Consider the following 21,001-nt stretch of genomic DNA (forward strand, 5'->3'; position numbering starts at 1 on the left):
ATACAGGTAACTGCCAAAATAAAGGAAACACCAACATAAAGAGTCTTAGTAGGGCGTTGGGCCACCACAAGCTGCCAGAACAGCATCAATGCATCTTGGCATAGACTCTACAAGTGTCTGGAACTCTATTGGAGGGATACGACACCATTCTTCCATGAGAAATTCCATAATTTGGTGTTTTGTTGATGGTGGTGGAAAACGCTGTCTCAGACGCCACTCCAGAATCTCCCATAAGTGTTCAATTGGGTTGAGATCTGGTGACACACACACACGTTAAACTCCCCTATGCTCCTTTGCTTTGAGAACACTCTTTCAAAGTCTTCTTCAAGCCATGGTAGCCAAAATAATGGCAACTGCATTTTTATATGACACTAAGCATGATGGGATGTTGATTGCTTAATTAACTCAGGAACCACACCTGTGTGGAAGCACCTGCTTTCAATATACTTTGTATCTCTCATTTACGCAAGTGTTTCCTTCATGTTGGCAGTCACCTGTATATGTTCATATTAACCATTGGTGAGGGCCTTGTATGCTCAGATACCACACTTTTCAACTTGTCCTGCCAATCACCACATACCATTTCAGCCCCTACCCACTAGGCAGAGACATCATTTCAACATCTAGTTTTGATGTACATTTGGTTGAGTTGTGAATTCAACGTGAAATCAACAAAAATTGTCACCATGTTATTTGATTTAGCTTAAAAGTTGGATGAATAAATGATGAAATTCCCTTACGTTGATGATTTTTTCAAATCCAATCAATTTCCCACGTTGATTCAATGTCATCACATAGACATTTTTTGAATGTCGTGGAAACAACGTTGATTCAGCCATTTTTTGCCCATTGGGTAGCTATTACCACCAGGTAACCATCCGTTACGGACTAATGGAACCGGATCTGCTATGTTTCCACAATCACCTCCTCCTAAACAATTCATGTATGTACAGTACCCAACAGGGTTGAGGTCAATTCCATTTCAATCCAGTCAATTCAGGAAGTAAACTGAAATAAATTAACTTGACCCTAACCCTGGTGTCAAACACAAACAGGGTGCAGGTCAATTATTTCATGTTGATTTGTGCTCTACAGCGATGGGGAGGAGATGAGCCCAGAGGACAACATCAACAACATATTTCATCCTCTGAAGTACGAGGCAGACCTCCTGTTCACAAGGTGGGTTTCTATGAGCTGCTGAATTCAGATGATTCCACACATAAGGAGTAATTTAAAGTGTGTGGGGGGGGGGCTATTTTGTATCACCCATCCCTTTTCTCTCCACCTCAGGGACTCCAAGCCACCTCGTTTTGAGATCAACTCAGACCACTACCGGAACAAACCCAGCAGCAGTGGTCCAATGTTTAACCTTACTTATCACGTGAGTTTCTCTCAATCCTACCTTAACAAGACCCGACCTGCAACCTTTTGTCCAAGTTATACATATGGCCAATCCACATTATAGTATAAATACTAAATACTGACTATAATTCTCTTCAGTATCTTTATATTTATTCTCTTCTCAATGTACAGATCCAGAATCTGGGCTTCTTCCCAGTGACAGACTTGCAGTTCGCTGTTGACATGTTTGCTGTTACAAAGAGTGGTAACCATCTCTTCCAGATTGCCAATATCGACATTGACCAGGTGAGAGGATCAGTTATTATTCAATGTTATAATGTTGCATTGTCAATATACATTAATCTACTGTATACAGTTGCAGCCAAATATATTGGCACCCTTGCACCTTTCGTAGATATTCCCTATTTCTTCTCAAATAAGTTGACATTTCAAACAAAATTGTGGTTACCACTTGGTTGCACAGCCTTTGGCCAAGATAACTGCAGACAAACGCTTCTTCTAGCCATCAATGAGTTTGCTACACCTTTCTACTGGCTATTTGGCCCACTTTTTAGCAGCAAACTGCTCGAATTCTTCAATCTTTGATGGGTGCCCTCGCGCCAACTGCTGTTTTCAGCTCTCGCCATAGGGTTTGGATGGGATTCAGATCTGGACTCTTCGCTGGCCACTCCAGAACAGTCCAGCAGCTCTTCGTGAACCATTCCGGTGTGCTTTTTGATGTGTGTTTGGGGTCGTTGACCTACTGGAAGATGCGCAACCTTCAATGGAGACCAAGTTTTTGGACACTGGGTTGAACATTGGACTCCTTCCACACTTTGAAGGCCCTCAGTACCAGAGGCAGCAAAGCAACCACACAGCATTATCAAACCTTTATCTTTGATTGTAAGGAGGGTGCTATTTTCATTGTGATCTTCATTTGGTCGTTAGTACACACAGAGCTGATTTGTATTGCCGAAGGGCTCTCATTTTGTTTCATTGGTCCACAGGACATTTTCACCAGGATGTAGGCTTATTTAAGTGGGTTCATGAGAAGTTTATTCAGGGCTTCTTGTGTTTCCTAAAATAGTGGGGTCTTCCTATGTTTACCAATGACCAAATTAAGCATTCAAGAAAATAACCACAAACACACATAAAAAAAAGCACCCTGGAATGGTTCTAGAAAAAACACTGGACTGTTTGACTACTCAAATTTAAATCAATAAATACAATTTAAAAAAACGTTTTACATCAGCAGTGGTCACACAGTGCTTTACCCAGCCTAAAACCCGAAGGAATGCAGAGGCAGAATCACAGTGGCTAGGAAAAACTCTAGTCACACTATTTGGATAATCCAAAATAGATTATCTACAGATGGTCATACTATCAACAAACTAAACGACATGACCAAAGGTATGTGGACACCTGCTCGTCGAACATCACATTCCAAAATCATGGGCATTAATATGGAGTTGGTCCCTCCTTTAGTGCTAGAACAGCATCCACTGCCAGCATCCACAGGCAGTGGCTTGGATGGTTGTTGTCCTTGATGATCTATCCTTCCTGTGACATCGGGGGCAGTAGGTGTCCTGGAGGGCAGGTAGTTTGCCCCCGGTGATGCATTGGGCAGACCGCACCACCCTCTGGAGAGCCCTATGGTTGCGGGCATGCAGTTGCCATACCAGGCAGTGATACAGCCCGACAGGGTGCTCTCAATTGTGCATCTGTTTAAAGTTTGTGAGGGTTTTAGGTGCCAAGCCAAATTCCTTCAGCCTCCTGAGGTTGAATAGACATGATTGCGCCTCCATCACCACACTATCTGTGTGGGTGGATCATTTCAGTTTGTCAGCGATGTGTATGCCGAGGAACTTTAAGCTTTCTACCTTCTCCACTGCGGTCCCATCGATGTGTATAGGGGGTGCTCCCTCTGTTGTTTCCTGAAGTCCACGATCATCTCCTTTGTTTTGTTGATGTTGAGTGAGAGGTTATTTTCCGGCACCACACTCCCAGAGCCCTCACCTACTCCCTGTAGGCTGTCTCGTCAATGTTGGTAATCAAGCCCACTACTGTTGTGTCGTCTGCAAACTTGATGATTGAGTTGGAGGCATGCTTTGCCACGCAGTCATGGGTTAACAGGGAGTACAGGAGGGGGCTGAGCACGCACCCTTGTGGGGCCCCAGTGTTGAGAATCAGCGGAGTGGAGGTGTTGTTTTCTACCTTCACCACCTGGGGGCGGCCCGTCAAGAAGTCCAGGACCCAGTTGCAGGGCCTCAAGCTTCATGATGAGCTTGGAGGGTACTATGGTGTTGAATGCTGAGCTATAGTCAATGAACAGCATTCTTACATAGGTATTCCTAATGTCCAGATGTGATAGGGAAGTGTGCAGTGGATCTGTTGGGGCGGTAAGCAAATTGAAGTGGGTCTAGGGTGACAGGTAAGGTAGAGGTGATATGATCCTTGACTATTCTCTTAAAGCACTTCATGATGACAGAAGTGAGTGCTACGGGGCGATAGTCATTTAGTTCAGTTACCTTTGGATTCTTGGGTACAGGAACAATGGTGGTCATCTTGAAGCATGTGGGGGCAGCAGACTGGGATAGGGAGAGATTGAATATGTCCGTAAACACACCAGCCAGGAGGACGCGGCTAGGGATACCGTTTGGGCAGGCAGCTTTGCGAGGGTTAACACGCTTAAATGTCTTATTCACATCGGCCATGGAGAAAGAGAGCCCACAGTCATTGGTAGTGGGCCGCGTCAGTGGCACTGTTATCCTCAAAGCGGGCAAAGAAGTTGTTTAGCTTGTCCAGAAGCAAGACGTAGGTGACTGGTTTTCCTTTTGTAGTCCGTGATTGTCTGTAGACCGTGCCACATACGTCTCGTGTCTGAGCCATTGAATTGTGACTCCACTTTGAATTGTGACTCCATTTTGTCTCTATACTGACGTTTTGCCTGTTTGATTGCCTTGCAGAGGAAAAAACTACACTCTTTGTATTCTGCCACATTCCCAGTCACCTTGCCATGGATAAATGTGGTGGTTCGCGCTTTCAGTTTGCATGGATGCTGCCATCTATCAACGGTTTCTGGTTAGGGTAGGTTTTAATAGTCACAGTAGGTACAACATCTCCTATACACTTCCTGATAAACTCACTCACCGTATCAGTATATACGTCAATGTTATTCTCTGAAGCTACCCAGAACAAATCCCAGTCCACGTGATCAAAACAATCTTGAAGCGGGGATTCCAATTGGTCAGACCAGTGTTGAATAGTCCCTAGCATGGGTACTTCCTTTTGGGGTGGCAGGTAGCCTAGTGGTCAGTGCGTTGGGCTAGTAACCGAAAGGTTGCTGGATCGAATTCCCATACACTGCAATCTGTCGTTCTGCCCCTGAACAAGACAGTTAACTCACTGTTCCCTGGTAGGCCGTCATTGTAAATAGGAAATTGAAGTGACTTGCCTAGTTAAATTAAAAATATGTATATTTAGTTTGTGCCTGTACGAAGGGAGGAGCAAAATGGAGTCGTGGTCAGATTTTTTAGAAAAGAGGGCGGACTCCAAAATTGAGTCGTGGTCAGATTTTTTTGAAAGGAGGGCGGCGGAGGGCCTTGTACGCATCCCGGAAGTTGGAGTAGCAGTGGTCGAGTGTTTTAGCAGCGCTATGTTTGGCAATTCCAATTCATCCCAAAGTTCTTCCACACCGATCTCGACAAACTATTTCTGTATGGACCTCGCTTTGTGCACAGGGCCATTGTCATGCTGAACAGGAAAGGGCCTTCCCCAAACTGTTGCCACAAAGTTGGAAGCACAGAATTATCTAGAATGTCATTGTATGCTGTAGTGTTAAGATTACCCTTCACTGGGGCTGTATTTCACCATAAAAAACAGCCCCAGACCATTATTCCTCCTCCACCAAACTTTACAGTTGTCACTATGCATTGGAGCAGGTAGCGTCCTCCTGGCATCCACCAAACCCAGATCCGTCCGTCAGACTGGCAGATGGTGAAGCTTGAGTCACCACTCCAGAGAACACGTTTCCACTGCTCCAGAGTTCAATGGCGGCAAGCTTTACACCACTCTAGCTGACGCTTGGCATTGCGCATAGTGATATTAGGCTGGTGTGCGGCTTCCAAAGGCAGTTTAGAACTCGGGAGTGAGTGTTGCAACAGAGGACAGACAACTTTTACGCGCTTTAGCACTCGGCTATCCCGTTCTGTGAGCTTGTGTGGCCTACCACTTCGCAGCTGAGCCGTTGTTGCTCCTAGATGTTTCCACTTCACAATAACAGCACTTACAATTGACCGGAGCAGCTGTAGCAGGGTAGACATTTTATGAACTGACTTGTTGAAAAGGTGGCATCCTATGACAGTGCCACATTGAAAGTCACTGAGCTTTTCAGTAAGGCCATTCTACTGCTAATGTTTGTCTATGGAGATTGCATGGATGTGGGCTCGACTTTCTACACCTTTCAGCAACGGGTGTGGCTGAAATAGCCGAATCCACTAATTTGAAGGGGTGTCCACATACTTTTGTATATATGTTGATAAGCAACCGCTTGCTAAGGTTAGGGTTAGGTTTAGAATTAGGGTAAGGGTTAAGGTTAGGGCTTGGTTTAAGTTTAGGGTTAGGATAAGAGTTCATGTCAGGGCTAAGGTTAGGGGATAGTTAGTTTAAATGTTGTTGACAGTTATTGAACATCCACAAACCATCTACTTGGGACTATCCAAATATAGTGTTGCCAAAACTCCATAGAAAGCAGGAACCTAGGAAGAACCCTAGAGGAATCCGGCTCTGAGGGGTGGCCAGTCCTCTTCTGACTATACCGGATGTATTACTCCCTGTGTCTGTGTGTAGCTACAGGATGACAGATTAAAACTCTCTCTCGCTCTCTCCTCACCAGACGATTAGCTCTAACTGTGTCCTCCCACATCACATGACTCCAAGCCATGTTTTCCCTGAAGATCTCTCACACGTCCCACAGCTGGTAAGTATTCGTTATCTGCCTATGTGTCTAGTGTGGTTGTGTATGTACTGAAGTACTACCCAGATGGCAAAACTGGTGCCGTCATTTCAACCAGAAACTGGTTGGAATAACATTACTATGATGTCATTTTGACCAGAAACTGGTTGGAATAACATTACTATGATATCATTTCGACCAGAAACTGTTTGGAATAACATTACTATGATATCATTTCGACCAGAAACTGTTTGGAATAACATTACTATGATGTCATTTCAACCAGTTTTGCAACTGGTTATGGAGTATGCAACATATGGGCTATTAGGACAGTATCATGTTGATGAGAATCCTTGTTATGTGTTGTGCAGAATCACTCCAACAGCATGACGTTGCCAATGCAGTGCAGACTCAACCTGCCTGCGTACAGGGAGGTCAGAGTGACAGTCAGGGGGCGGCTGCACCTCCAAGCTCTCTTTGCTGTGAGTTTGACATTACTTCTGCACTCCGCTGACATTCAGTACCCCTATTCCACTCATTCTCGATAACTCTTTCAAACTTTGACCATTTACAGGATGTTTGTTGGCTCAATAGCATCCAAGCTCCAAGTTTTAATGTCACGTGCACAAGTACAGTGAAATGCCTTTTTTTGCACATTCTAATGTACAATGGAATCATCAATATAGTAATAAAAATAACATGAGGCAGAACAAAAACCAGAAATAAAAATAAACACAAGAAACACACAACTAAGAAGAACACGAGAAGTAAGAATCTATTTACAGGGTCAATTCCATTAGCATATTTACATTGTGCAGAGATACTGGAGTGATAGAGGCTGTCACGTTCGTTGTAATAATGGTCGGACCAAGGAGCAGCGTGCGTAGAGTTCCACGTGTTTAATAAATGAAACTCACCAAAAACAATACAGAACAAGACAAATAAAGAAACAACGAACCGTGACTAACAATATGCTACGTGCACTAACTCCAAACACAGTAACATGAACAATATCCCATAACCCACAGGTGGAAAAAATGCTACTTCAATATGATCCTCAATTAGAGACAACGATTACCAGCTGCCTCTAATTGGGAATCATACAAATCACCAACATAGAAAATAAACCTAGAACCCCACATAGAAAATATAAACTAGAACAACCCCTAGTCACGCCCTGACCTACTCTACCATAGAAAATAAATGCTCTCTATGGTCAAGACGTGACAGAGGCAGATACAGTTGAAGTTGGATGTTTACATGCACTTAGGTTGGAGTCATTAAAACTCGTTTTTCTACCACTTCACAAATTTCTTGTTAACAAACTATAGTTTGGCAAGTCGGTTAGGACATCTACTTTGTGCATGACACAAGTAATTTTCCCAACAATTGTTTACAGTTATTTCACATATAATTAATTCTCTGTATCACAATTCCAGTGTGTCAGAAGTTTACATACACTAAGTTAACTGTGCCTTTAAACAGCTTGGAAAATTCCAGAAAATTATGTCATGGCTTTAGAAGCTTCTGATAGGGTAATTGACATCATTTGAGTCAATTGGAGGTGTACCTGTGAATGTATTTCAAGGGCTACCTTCAAACTCAGTGCCTCTTTGCTTGACATCATGGGGGAAATCAAAATAAGTCAGCCAAGACCTCAGAAAGTCTGGTTCATCCTTGGGAGCAATTTCCAAATGCCTGAAGGTACCACCTTCATCTGTACAAACAACAGTATGCAAGTATAAACACAATGGGACCACACAGTCGTCATACCGCTCAGGAAGGAGACCCGTTCTGTCTCCTAGAGATGAACGTACTTTGGTGCGAAAAGTGCAAATCAATCCCAGAACAACAGCAAAGGACCTTGTGAAGATGCTGGAGGAAACCGGTACAAAAGTTTCTATATCCAGAGTAAAACGAGTCCTATATCGACATAACCTGAAAGGCCGCTCAGCAAGGAAGAAGCCACTGCTCCATAACCGCCATAAAAAAAGCCAGACTACGGTTTGCAACTGCACATGGTGACAAAGATTGTATTTTTTGGAGAAATGTCCTCTGGTCTGATGAAACAAAAATGACCATTGTTATGTTTGGAGGAAAAAGGGGGTGGCTTGCAAGTCGAAGAACACCATCCCAACCGTGAAGCACGGGGGTGGCAGCATCATGTTGTGGGGGTGCTTTGCTGCAGGAGGGACTGGTGCACTTCACAAAATAGATGGCATCATGAGGCAGGAAAAGTATGTGGATATATTGAAGCAATATCTCAAGACATCAGTCAGGAAGTTAAAGCTTGGTCGCAAATGGGTCTTCCAAATGTACACTGACCCCAAGCATGCTTCCAAAGTCGTGGCAAAATGGCTTAAGGACAACAAAGTCAAGGTATTGGAGTGGCCATCACAAAGCCCTGACTTCAATCCTATAGAAAATTTGTTGGCAGAACTGAAAAAGCATGTGCGAGCAAGGAGGCCTACAAACCTGACTCAGGTTGGTGTCAGCTCTGTCAGGAGGAATGGGCCAAAATTCACCCAATTTATTATGGGAAGCTTGTGGAAGGCTTCCCGAAACCTTTGACTCAAGTTAAACAATTTAAAGGCAATGCTACCAAATACTAATTGAGTGTATGTAAACTTCTGACCGACTGGGAATGTGATGAAAGAAAATAAAACTGAAATCATTCTCTCTACTATTATTCTGACATTTCTCATTCTAAAAATAAAGTGGTGATCCTAACTGACCTAAGACAGGGAATTTTTACTTGGATTAAATGTCAGGAATTGTGAAAAATTTAGTTTAAATGTATTTGGCTAAGGTGTATGTAAACTTCCGACTTCAACTGTATGTATAGGGGTAAGGTGACTAGGCACCAGGATGTATGATAAACAGAGTAGCAACAGTGTAAATTAAGATTGTGTGTGTGCTTGTGTATAGTCAGTATAAATGGGCATGCATGTTATGTGTGTGTAGGAGTGTCAGTGTGCGTGAGTGTGTAGAGTCCTGTGAGTGTGCATAGACAGTACAAAAAAAATTATAAATACAAGGGTCAACTCAGATAGTCCGTGTAGCCATTTTGTTAGCTATTTAGCAGTCTTATGGCTTGGGGATAGAAGCTGTTCAGGAGCAATTTAGGTGTCAGACTTGTTGCTCCAGTACCGCTTAGCGTTCGGGTGTTTCGCCTTCTTCACAACTGTGTGTGTGTGTGTGTGGACCATTTTAAGTCCTGATCTGGTCCCGAGGAAAAAGTTTTGAATAGCCCCTTTAATGTAAAGAACTTTCAATTCCTTATTGTTCTTTAATGTCCCTTGTTGATGACTAAGTTATTTGTTCATTGCAATTATAGTTATTTTCTTGTTAAACCCTTTCCTGATAGGTGAAGTTTAAAACTCTGGAGTTGGTGACAGCAGCCTCCATAGAACTGAGTCCGTCCAGTCCCGTGTTTCTGCATGAGGAGAGGCCAACACGACACGTAAGACCCCAGCAGCGTCCAACTCACACTTCATATGCTTCATAACACTTCGTAACACTTCATAACAGCCTGAAGGAATGGGCTGGTTTGAGTGTGCTTAATGAAGTGTACTTAGTCCCGCTGTTGGCTTGCCAGTGCAGTGAGGCCTAGGAGGACCAGGAGAATGTGGTGATAGTTGCTCAGATATATGTGGTTATGGTTCCACCTTCTGGCAGAAAGTAATACTGATTACTTTGCTGTTGTAGATGCCTTTCATTTGTTATGTTACAGTTTCACTACACTTCAAACCCCAGGTTCAACTTGATAACTTGAACAGGTAGTTCACAGGCACAGTCATTTCCAAGGTTTATTTCAATCACTCGGTTTCTGGTCAATTTGTTATTTTTATTAGATGCTAAACACACCAAATAATAATACATTTATTAAACTTCTACAGCGCTTTGAATAACAGAAATAAGGCCCAGATTCGATCCGATTGCGCTTTGTCGGCTATGCGCCATTTAAAGGTAATGGCCGACAGCACAATGTGACTGGTTGAATCGTGGCCTTAACCTAAAAGTGCTTAAAAAACAAGAAACGAACAAGCAATATATCATGAGTACTGAGTAGCCTAGCTAGGCCAATTCTTTGAGTGCATCCTCCAAATGATGGCGCGACGGTCATGAGATGTTCAAAAAGTTTAGGAATTGACCCGAGGGAGCTGGTCAGGGAGATTGGTGATGGAGTGTGCTGGTATGACCTAAACACATTATATGTACATGTAAATCCACATTTTAGACCACCAGTCATAGAGAATGAAAAACATTTCAGACAGTATTAAATGTACGTTTGTTGACCGTTTACTCGCCGCAAAGTCCAGCCAAACCAGATCCCCCATACATGCCTGAGTCCAGTGTAATTTCCCCTCTAGATAATCCTGGAGATGAGAAAGGAGGAAGATTACAAAATTCCCATCTGGATTATAGTAGGGAGCACGCTGGGCGGTCTGCTGCTGCTAGCCTTGCTCATCCTGGCTCTATGGAAGGTAGGAATGAATCAATGTCATCCTGCATAAATCTTCATTATAATAAAGCAATAAGTCACGAGGGGGTGTGGTATATGACCAATAAACCGGCTAAGGGCTGTTCTTATGCACAACATAACACAGAGTGCCTGGATACAGCCCTTAACAGTGGTATAGTGGCCATATACCACAAACCCCTGGGGTGCCTTATTGCTATTATAAACTGGTAACCAACGTAGAACAGTAAAAATATTTGTGGGGTCATACCCATGGTATACGATCTGACATACCATGGCTTTCAGCCAATCAGCATCCAGGTGCCAAACTACATGGTTTATAATCAATGACCTGGTGTATAATCAATGATAACTCAGCCTTTCTACCTGTATGTTGGTCCCTGTAGACACCTGGTGAAGGGTTTTGGTTTCACTCTTTCCCCTCTCTGTATCTGCCTTCCCAGCTGGGCTTCTTCAACAGGCAGAAACAGAGGGAGGAAGAGGAGGAGCAAGTAGCCAACGGGAAGATGCCAGAGGAGCGGTAACCACGGCAACAGTGCAGACCCGCATCAGCCCCATCACTCAGGGACCCCCAGCACACCCCAGACAAGACTGTGGGCGTGACCTCGGTGTCCGTATTCCCCTTGGCTGAACAGCACCCGTCTTGCACTGCCGAGCCTTCTTACTCGCTGTCTTAGAACCCGACAGAAGCTCCCAGCCCACCTGTGTCTCTCTTATGACTGAGAAACTTCAGCAGACTGACACCATCTGGACAAGACTGACAGAGGTCCTGGTTATCAGTCAGCCTTTATGACCTATCATCATCACCACAAAGCCAAATGACAATCTTTCACCAGACCAATGACCACAGAATATTTTTCTAAGAAAGTGTCTGAATATAATAGAGTGAATGGAATAAGCCCATCATTAATACACAGCACAAGGCCAAAGAAAACCAGGCAGCCTGTTCAGAACACAAGATTACCTATAATGTCTGATGATTTTTTGGCTTTTGCTATGGCGTTTCTCAAATATGCAACAGCAACGACCTACTCATTTATTTTGGAAGAGAACATGACGCAACTTAAATATTATATTGTATATTGTATTTGCAAATGCCATATTCTATAGCTGATGCACTTTTGTCGTATAACGATAAACTTGAATTGTGTACATATCCAACTGTGCCTTCATGACTGTTAAAGTGGCATTACTATATAACTACATAATATTAACTTAAGGCTATTGTGCAACAACGTTGTCAGATGTATGTACACCAATATGAGGCTGCTTTGCACCGTGGCGTACAACCTGTGGATTTATATATGAACACAGATGACCTGGGGTGCTAGACAGGATCTCAAGGAAGATGCAATGATGGCCATGTTGAAATCATTAAAGCATGCCAAGTGGTTTATAAAGAGTTCATGAGTTTTCTATGTGTAATTAAATGTCATTATATTTCTGTCATCTACCCTCCCTGGTCAATACCAGAGCAACTAAAAAGACACAGAAAAGGGCACCTTGACATCCATTAGAAAATATTTTTACCAGTGATATCACAAAATCATTTTCACGTGAAATTTTAAAACCCTAACGATAGAGCAATATCTGTAACCACAGAGTGAATTGGTCAGCTTCCACATGCAATGAAACATGTGTGGTATATCGGTGGAATCATCTGTTTTAAGAGAAGATTTAAGCCCACAGTTGCTCTGACTCAATCCAGAGGCCATCTGGTACGCGGGTCATTGCATGTGACAAATTTTGGCACTATCCTCTTGGATTTCAGACAAAATTGCCACATTAAATTTTCCCTATGGAGACTGGAGGTCCAATGTCAATACATTTGGTTGTGTACTCACTTCTAAGCAGTTTTGGTGTCATATTAAAAGGGAGATACTACACCTTTGATAATTATACCTGAAGAAATATTCATTGCAAGTAGGAAAGTATAAGAAATATTAATATCAAGGCAAAAAACGTATCACTTTACACATTGAGTGATGTAGAAATCGTTCTATAGTCCCACAACTTCTGACAGAAATAGTTTCACTTCAACTTTGATAGCTTTCTTTGATTAAATAAATTGCATTAGCTTGAAAGGGGAATGACAAAACCAATGAGCTAATGGGAAACACTGAGCTTTAATATGACACCAGCTTTGTACATATGCAATATCTTTCGTGTCTTCCAACGCATTAGTCTTTCCAAAAAACATGTCAACTGCTGAGGGGAAAAAAAACACTGGGTTAAACTGTATTTGGGTTCATTTGCATCCATTAGTCCAATACTCACCCCAAATACAAAATATTAAAATAGAAATACCTGATATACAGTACCAGTCAAAAGTTTGGACACACCCCCACTCATTCATGGGTTTTCTTTATTTTTACTATTTTCTACACTGTAGAATAATAGTGAAGACAACAAAACTATGAAATAACATATTGAATCATGTAGTAAAGTGCTATAGAAATCAAAATCTATTTTATAAAGTAGCCACCCTTTGCCTTGATGACAGCTTTGCACTCTTGGCATTCTCTCAACCATGCTTCATGAGGTAGACATCTGGAATGCATTTCAATTAAGAGGTGTGCCTTGTTCAAAGTGAATTTATTTCCTTCTTAATGCATTTGAGCCAATCAGTTGTGTTGTGACAAGGTGGGGGGGGGGGTGTATACAGAAGATAGCCCTATCTGGTAAAAGACCAAGTCCATATTATGGCAAGAACAGCTCGAATAAGCAGAGAAATGACAGTCCATCATTACTTTAAGACATGAAGGTGAGTCAATCTGGAAAATGTCAAGAACTCTGAAAGTTTCAAGTGTAGTCGCAAAAACCATCAAGCGTTATGATTAAACTGGCTCTCATGAGGACCACCACAGGAAAGGAAAACCCAGTTACCTCTGCTGCAGAGTATAAGTTCATTAGAGTTACCCTTCTCAGAAATAGTTCAAGTAAAAGGCACATCTCAACATCAACTGTTCAGAGGAGACTATGTGAAATCAGGCCTTCATGGTCAAATTGCTGCAAAGAAACCACTAATAAAGGACACCAATAAGAAGAGACTTGCTTGGGGCAAGAACCATGAGCAATGGACATTAGACAGGTGGAAATCTGTCCTTTGGTCTAACCAGTCCAAATTTGAGATTTTTGGTTCCAACCGCCGTGTCTTTGTGAGATCCAGAGTAGGCGAACAGATGATCTCCGCATGTGTGGTTCCCACCGTGAAGCATGAAGGTGGTGATGGTGTGGGGGTGCTTTGCTAGTGACACTGTCAGTGATATATTTAGAATTCAAGGCACACTTAACCAGCATGGCTACCACAGCATTCTGCAGCGATACACCATCCCATCTGATTTGCGCTTAGTGGAACAATCAGTTATTTTTTTAACAGGACAATGACCCAACACACCTCCAGGCTGTGTACGGGCTATTTCACCAAGGAGAGTGATAGAGTGCTGCATCAGATGACCTGGCCTCCACAATCACCCGAACTCAACCAAACTGAGATGGTTTGGGATGAGTTGGACCGCAACTCAGTGAAGGGAGAAAGCAGCCAACAAGTGCTCAGCATATGTGGGAACTCCTTCAAGACTGTTGGAAAAGCATTCCAGGTGAAGCTGGTTGAGAGAATGCCAAGAGTGTGCAAAGCTGTTATCAAGTCAAAGGGTGGCTACTTTGAAGAATCTCAAATATATTTGGATTTGTTTAGGGCTCCAGAGTGGCGCAGCAGTGTATCTCAGTGCGAGAGGCATCACTACAGACCCTGGTTCAATTCCAGGCTGTATCACAACCGGCCGTGATTGGCAGTCCCATAGGGCGGCACACAATTGGCCCAGTGTCGTCCAGGTTAGGGTTTGCCCGGGGTAGGCCGTCATTGTAAATAAGAATTTGTTCTTAACTGACTTGCCTAGTTAAAGGTAAAATAAAATAGCAATACACTTTCTTGGGTTACTACATAATTCCATGTGTTATTTCATAGTTTGTTTTCACTATTATTCTACGATGTAGAAAAATGTAAAAATAAAGAAAAACCCTTGAATGAGTAGGTGTGTCCAAACTTTTGACTGGTAATGTACATACATTTTCCACTCCAGAATTTCTTTTAAACAGTGTCATACAATAAAAGCCAAATCAGATCAAATCAATAGCGAGAGCATTTAAAGTCTTAACACGCACGCCCTTTTAAAGTAAAAAGCACAATTAACGGCACGCTATGGTCACAGTATCGCTTAGATGACAATCAAAGACAAATCGGCAGAAATAACCTTTCATTCTCAGCTTTAATCTCTGACCATCCGATTAGGAAACAGAACAAGGACGGACTGTACAATCGTTGGTTATTATATGGACAAACGACATGTTGCAAGCATGAGGGAAAAGACTATAGGCCTACATTCAACCCCGCCAGGAACATTCCACAGTCCTTCCCTCGATCTCAGCATGCGCACCCACACACAAATCCAAGAGACGTAGAATGGAAGACATGCTCAAACATCAATACCAGCAGCATCCATTTAAAGGCCAGTGTGTGGTAATAAAGCCATGGAGTCTCCACAGACAGCCGCCAAGCTCGTTCCCTCACACTGTAGCAAAGCTCATCAGGATGGCCAAAAACGCACATGCGTTGGTGACTTGGTTAAAAGGGGACATCTAGGCCTACTTACTCCGATAGAGAAAATCTAAATAGAATCACAGGCACATCTTTACCAGTCAGTGTTTGTGTAAAAGAAAGCTCCTTTTACATCTACTTCCACAGAAGTTTTTTCCATAAAAATATATCTTCAAACATACCCTCTTAAATAAAACTTTTTAATTTTTTTTTTTTTAATATCAGTTATGAAATAAAAATAAAATACTCCTATTATAAGTATAAAGTGCTGTCCAGCAGTTCTCTCTCTCTCTCTACTGTGTGGGTTGGCTCGCTGTTCTTCTACAGAGAAATCTGAAACGATCTGTTATTATAATGCAATACTCAATCACCAGTCATGAGTTTGGAACTAAAAATAGGCAGACAATCCAACTAGAAATGAGAATCAGAAGGCAAAACAATGTCAAACTATAGACATCAGTGGAACTGTGACAACTTTAAAGAGCAATGGGTGACTGAAATAAAAGAAAGTCCCACAAGACTTTGCGTCACTGTCTAACACACAAGTTTGACTGGCTGCTTGGCAAATCAGTGCTTTTCCTGCTTATTCTCTATTGCCAAGACTAACTACTACCGTCTCACCTCCCAGCCTTTCTCTGACTGACACGCATTCGCTCCCTCAAACACACACTAACAAACCACTGACCTCCATAATCAATGCAACAAAGCACACAACATCCCTGCAACAGGCAACATGATAAGGCAAAAAGTATCAAGAGTGTAATGTTACTTTTCATGGTTGCGAACCCAGCTGGAAGTCTGGGACAATTGGATCCATGCAGTACAAGCTGTCAAATGGTCCTGCTGTTGTCACCATTGTGTGGATGCTTGGCTGTGCCAAGTATTCTCTTTGGAACACTCTGGGAAAGTGAAAGCACAAAAGCAGGCTGTCAATTTCCTCATTCTGCTAGTGACACCCAGTAGTCAGAATGACAGCCACAGACAGTAACACACTTCAGTAAGAGATCTGGAGAATGAGAACAGGGGCGCCGCTGCTGGTACTCGCAATTCATACTTATAACAGAAAAAAAAAGGAACCATTGTTTAAAAACCACAATGTGTCAAACTGTTCATAATCATCCCCAGACAGCACCGTTKTGATTTGTTAGAAGATTATAACAAAACAAAAAAAGAACAAGAGATTCTAATTGTTTAAAAGGTCTCCATGGCCAGGTGGATCAGTGGAACTCCACAAACTCCTCCAGAGTCTTAGGGATCTGGTTGCGGTATGTGATTTGGTGCTGGCGCACGGCCCGCGACGCCAGGCACTTGAGGCTCATCTTCATCTGGGTCTTGAGCAGGATCTCCGACACTCCCGTGGTGCTCTTGTCCAGTGGCGTCTTCTTTTGCTTGTTGGTCATGTCAGTGTGGGCGCCRGCTTCCACCAGGCTGATGATGATGGCGTGCAGCGTCAGGAAGTCGCTGATGGGCCGGTTGTACTGCACAATGATGTGCAACGGACTGTTGCCCTCGTGGTCCACCGCGTTCACTTGCGCGCCGCAGTCCAGCAGCAGCTTGGTTACCTGCGCGTTGGGAAAGGTGCACACATCGTTGGTGTGGAAGTCATCCACTGGAGTGCTGGAGCTGATGGCCAGGTGCAAGAGGGACGAGCCCTCCCGCGAGCGCGGGTCCAGCTGGATCAGGTTGTAGATCTGCTTGTTGATGCGGGCGCGCTCCTCCTCACCACACACTGTCTTGGTGCTGATGCACACCAGGTAAAGGAAGGTGAACACGTTAGACTCGTAGTTGTCCATGGCCGTGTGAAGCTCGGCCTCAGGCGCTGCTTCCACCCTGGCCATGCTCCTCTGGATCTCCAGCACGCTGCAGTGCAGCACCTGCTTCACTGGCTCCGCCCCCACCGGCTCCTTCAGGTGCACCATCTGGGAGAAAACCTGGGCAAAGCGCAGCAGGTCCTTGTGAGTGTTGCGGTTGCCCTTCTGGCGCAGGAGCAGCGCGTGCAGCCACAGCTTGATGCACTGATCGAACTCCATGTTGTCGGCATACACGGCACCCCGGTAGATGATGGGGTGTGACACGTCGATGTTGTCCGAGCCCAGGATGCGCTCGCGCACCATCAGGCCCTCCATGTGCAGCGCATTGCGATCCGCCCGGATGGCCTCCAGCTCCTGCGGGGTGCGGCACTCGCCCCTACCGCCATAGGCCTCGATGGGTGGCAGCAGCTCCTTGGCGATGAGCGCGCCGAGATCGCGGTGGCGCTCCAGCATGGCCAGGTAGAGGTAGTGGTAAGTCTTGAGGATGTCATAGTTCTCCCGGTCGTTGGCGAACGAGGCACCCAGCAGCTCCAGAGCCTCGATGCGGCTGTGTGGGTCACACTCGGCGTGCAACAGCAGCAGCTCCACCACGTCCGCCTTGCAGCTCTCCGCCGCCACTTTGAGCGGCGTCATGCCATGGCCGTTCACCACCATGGCTGCCTGGCAACGCACCAGCTCCTTCACAATGTCCAGGTGGCCTGCCTCAGCAGCAAAGTGCAGGGCGGTGGCCCCGCAGTGGGCCTTGGAATTGGGGTCAGCGCCATGCTCCAGCAGAAAGCCCACCACGTCCGTGTGGCCCTTGTAGGCGGCGATCATCAGACAGGTGTTGTCATACTTGTTGGCGATGCCGATGTTGGCCTGGTGTTCCACCAGGTATTTCACAATGTCCAGGCGACCGTCAAAGCAGGCCGCTCTCAGGGGGGTGGAGTTGGTGACAGTGGTGTGGTTGACATTCGCCTGGTGGCACACCAACTGGCGGACCACCTCAAAGTGTCCTGCGCCAGCCGAACACCACAAGGCMGTGGCCCCATCAATGACATACCTGAAGAAGCAGGGAGAAGAGGTGYGTAAAATGAATTAACCAGCAAATAATTCCAGCAAATAATGCATTTGACATAAAAGTCAATTACGGTGCTTAATTTTCCCACCATTGCCAGCAGAAATAAAGTGCAATCACACACAATTGAATGACCAATGATTACATTAATGAATACTAACCCGTCAAATCTGACTGTGCCAGTCTGTTCAGTATCCACCCTGTAGTGATCCAGCAGCAGCCTCACAACTTTGTCGTGTCCGTTTCGAGATGCAATGATGAGAGGAGTTGACCGTTGGCCAGCGAGGTGGGTCACGTAACTCAGTAAATATCGTGTCTCGGCCTCGGAGTGGTTGAGCAGCAGGGCGGCCAACGTCAGGACTCGGCCCTCAGCAGCCGCTTTGTATACGTACCCGGCAAGCGAGTCCATCCAAGCCCAGCACGTCGCCGGCACCTTCGCCTTCTTCGCAAGTGTCGCCCACTAGATGTACTACTCCAACGCAGCCCGCCTCCCATTAAAATACCGAAACAAGGTTATTCAGTGCTCACATGAAAAACTCAATCGAGCTTGGTTGATACAGTAATTCGTTTGACTGAAACCCATTATTTCAAAGCACAAAACAAGCTGCATCCAAACTAATTCGTATTGTTTGTTTGGGCTAACTTCTGGATTCGATTATCAACTTTGTTGTCCCCAATTTCGGTGGCACCGAGCTTGCTAGCTAATGCATCATCTGAAGATAGCTAGCAAGCTCACATTCAAAACCGTGCAAGTATCAGAACTTCGTGCTGTTAAATCTCGCTTCTCTTGAATTACAGTACTCCTCTTTAAACACGTTAAAGRAGGCAAGGTCAAAGAAGAATGTAGTCGGCTATATTATCCAACAAATGTAAATGTTTTGATAACAGAGCAAGGCTATCAACGTCTCGTCAGCAACACTAAAAAAAGAAGTACTTCCGGGTCACGGAATTTCGGAAACGTTCTAAATAAAAGTCCCCACGTAATAGAAGACAAGTGAAAATAACCAGTATTTATTCATGATGAATGACAAATAATTGTCTAAACTTTAACAGTGATTCATATTTGTACATATTTAAGTAACATTTCTATTTCATTCGGTTTTTAAAACATGTTACAATGTCATATAAATTCCTAATGCAAATCACACAATACATTGGCTTATAAGGAAAAATATAGTTTAAGGGCGATGTAAAGGTGGGGTGGGGAGTACTCAGTAGGGTCTGTAGAATATATAGCCTATATGGTGTCATTTCATGGGGCTCTGAATAATATGGAGTGTTGCTGGCCTTTTACTGTGGCAAAACCGCTTAAAATGGGGTGCCTGGGGCCTCATTTATAACCGTTGGGTAAATGTAACACTAAATAGATGTCTACACCATTTCTGAAAAGACTGCGCACCCACCAAAATGTTGAGATTTATAAACTTGGCACATGGCATACATACAAATGTTTCCCCTTATAAATTATAAATCAGATCTTCCGTAAAACTATGCGTGTGTGTTCGAACATTATATAACTCCACCTGAAAAACGCCCATCATTCACCTTTTATGGTGACTATAACGCCCTTATTTGCTGTATACTTTGAAAGTACTGGAATTAGACAAGACAGCATCTAAAGGAAATAACAATGCATTGCGAACTTGATCAAATGTCTTTGTGTTCTCAGAATGTTTTCTTTTGCAGTGACATTTGCTATATCTGTCCATTTCTGAAATAGAAAAACAATTGCTAATTGTTGTGYATCTTTTYAATGCAATAGTCTTGCATTCACTTTTCCCCAAACCTAAATATGCTGAAATCTGAAACATTGTCTACTAATAAAAAGAAGAAAACTACAAGTAGGCCTACTTAGAGTGGTAGCCTACACAATTCAATACAAAAGAGCAACTGTCTGTTCACCTGTTAAATTCTACTGTATGTTAGAAAACCGTGCTTCCTGTCAGATACATAGAGCAAGAACTTTAAATTATAATAGTCTATCTCATAGGCCCAATTAAATGAGAGATGCACATGGTTTTTTGTTTTGTATGGTTACTTCAGGAATATGAACTAAACTGTCTCAACATGGCTAGAAAAGGTGAAGAATTTATTCTGTTTATCACGACTCAGGATAAGACCCAGATGCAGACAGTTCGAATAACAGAAGTTTATTATAAAACAGGGGGCAGGCAAACGACAGATCAAGGGCAGGCATAGGTCGGTAGTCCAGAGCAGAGTCCGTAAGGTACCGAATGGCAGGCTCAGGGTAGGCAGAGGTCAGTAATCCAGGGCAGTGGCAAAATGTACAGAGCGGTAGGCAGGCTCAGGGTCAGGGCAGGCAGAATGATCAAAACTGGGATAACTAGAAAACAGGGGCTCAAGAAAACAGGAGTACGAAAACACGCTAGTAGACTTGACGAGACAAGACGAKCTAGCAACAGACAAACAGAGAACACAGGTATAAATGCACAGGGGATAATGGGCTACCAAGTGGTGCAGCGGTCTAAGGCACTGCATCCCAGTGCAAGAGGCGTCAGTATAGTACCTGGTTTGAATCCAGGCTGTATCACATCAGGCCGTGATTGGGAGTCCCATAGGGCGGCGCACAATTGGCCCAACGTTGTCTGGGTTTGGCCGGAGTAGGCCGTCACTGTAAATAAGAATTTGTTCTTAACTGACTTGCCTAGTTAAATAAACGTTAAATAAAATMTAAATGGGGAAGATGGGCGACATCTGGAGGGGGCTGAAGACAAGCACAAAGACAGGTGAAACAGAA

At 43.9% G+C, this 21,001-nt stretch overlaps 2 protein-coding genes across 2 annotated transcripts in view; one reads left to right on the forward strand and one right to left on the reverse strand.

The window, feature by feature from the left end:
• itga11b (integrin, alpha 11b) overlaps positions 1-12,173 on the forward strand; it is a 94,848-nt gene extending 82,675 nt beyond the window's left edge. Inside the window, exons 23-30 of the mRNA XM_023984896.2 lie at positions 1,096-1,179; positions 1,291-1,381; positions 1,534-1,647; positions 6,236-6,319; positions 6,667-6,777; positions 9,663-9,758; positions 10,669-10,782; positions 11,222-12,173. Coding sequence (XP_023840664.1) covers positions 1,096-1,179; positions 1,291-1,381; positions 1,534-1,647; positions 6,236-6,319; positions 6,667-6,777; positions 9,663-9,758; positions 10,669-10,782; positions 11,222-11,302 — 775 coding nt within the window. The 3' untranslated portion in view covers positions 11,303-12,173. The remainder of the gene's footprint in view (positions 1-1,095; positions 1,180-1,290; positions 1,382-1,533; positions 1,648-6,235; positions 6,320-6,666; positions 6,778-9,662; positions 9,759-10,668; positions 10,783-11,221) is intronic.
• Positions 12,174-12,885: 712 nt separating this feature from the next.
• Positions 12,886-19,176, reverse strand: fem1b (fem-1 homolog b). The gene is made up of 2 exons (XM_023984897.2): positions 18,405-19,176; positions 12,886-18,228 (listed from the first exon to the last, which is right to left on the reverse strand). The coding sequence occupies exons 1-2, from the start codon at positions 18,650-18,652 to the stop codon at positions 16,593-16,595; spliced, it is 1,884 nt and encodes a 627-aa protein (XP_023840665.1). The 5' UTR covers positions 18,653-19,176; the 3' UTR covers positions 12,886-16,592.
• Between the last annotated feature and the right edge of the window lie 1,825 nt (positions 19,177-21,001).

This window comes from Salvelinus sp. IW2-2015, linkage group LG4q.1:29, assembly GCF_002910315.2.
Source record: "Salvelinus sp. IW2-2015 linkage group LG4q.1:29, ASM291031v2, whole genome shotgun sequence".
Taxonomy (NCBI): Eukaryota; Metazoa; Chordata; class Actinopteri; order Salmoniformes; family Salmonidae; genus Salvelinus; species Salvelinus sp. IW2-2015.